The sequence below is a fragment of the Galeopterus variegatus genome, unplaced genomic scaffold, assembly GCF_000696425.1.
Source record: "Galeopterus variegatus unplaced genomic scaffold, G_variegatus-3.0.2 Scaffold6533, whole genome shotgun sequence".
Classification (NCBI taxonomy): domain Eukaryota; kingdom Metazoa; phylum Chordata; class Mammalia; order Dermoptera; family Cynocephalidae; genus Galeopterus; species Galeopterus variegatus.
This window is the reverse complement of record NW_007732644.1, coordinates 93,957-94,984: the sequence shown is the minus strand read 5'-3', so window position 1 is coordinate 94,984 and position 1,028 is coordinate 93,957. Positions and strand designations below refer to the sequence as shown.

At 35.5% G+C, this 1,028-nt stretch overlaps 1 protein-coding gene across 1 annotated transcript in view; it reads left to right on the top strand.

Annotated features, from left to right (window-relative positions):
• Positions 1–1,028, top strand: part of PLCB4 (phospholipase C, beta 4) — a gene marked incomplete at its 5' end in the record, with an annotated part of 85,642 nt that overhangs the window by 32,720 nt on the left and 51,894 nt on the right. Inside the window, one exon of the mRNA XM_008590984.1 lies at positions 629–749. Coding sequence (XP_008589206.1) covers positions 629–749 — 121 coding nt within the window. The remainder of the gene's footprint in view (positions 1–628; positions 750–1,028) is intronic.

The window sequence follows — 1,028 nt, the reverse complement described above, 5'->3', positions numbered from 1 at the left end:
TTTTTTTTCTGTAACATTGGTTAATTTTGCAAAATTATATGAAACTCCGAAAGCACTTGGAACTCTTCAAACAGTACAAAAGATGAAATTTTACTGTTTTTTAAGTGCAAGTTGTAGCTGAGAAAACACTGGAGAAGTATTTTATCTACCATGGAGCCAAAATTGACTTTAAATATGCTTTAGCCTTCTGTATCTAAAAATAAGACTTAGTGCTAGTGGCACCTACTATGCTTCAAGTACTTTTAATGTTCATCATCTCACTGGATTATCACAATAACATGGCAGAGTAGCTGGTATCTGCCCTAATTTTCAGATGAAGAAACTCAGGTCGAGAACATTCATCAACTGCTCAAAGTCACCCAGTTAAATGAAGAGTCATGAACCCAAGGCATTCACTTGGTTTGCCCTGCCATGCTGTCTTCTTTATTTGGGGAAAAATTAAGGTGAAAACAAGAGAAAATCTTCTGGTCTTTGACCCTTGCCTTGTTTCTGGTTTTCTGCAACTAACTGTATTTTCCTCACTGAGTCTTATGTCCTAGGAGAAAATGCTTAACAAAAAGCATAAGAGGTGTGCAGGATTATGAAAAGTTTATTAGCTAGATATTCTTGGATATTTTTAGTGAAACAGAGAATTAACAGCTCATTGGTTTCTTTTTCCAGATATTGTGGATGCTTTATCAGATCCAAAGAAATTTCTTTCAATTACAGAAAAAAGAGCAGACCAAATGAGAGCTATGGGCATTGAAACTGTAAGTAGAAATGATTGATGAAAGACATCCGAGTTGGGGAAGTTTGGTTGTCAAACAGTGATTACAAAACCAAGGAAAAGTAATAAATTAATATATAAGTTTAAAGAGAGTTTTTAAAGTTGAATTTATCAGTTCAACCAAAGTGTCAAGGGTCTTCAAGAGTGTAGCATATTTAATAAAATGTGACCACCGTCAGAAAACCCCACTTCATCACCAGGGGCTTAACTCATATCTGGGAACCTCTGCCCCATTGGAAATGAAATGGAAAACATCCAGGAT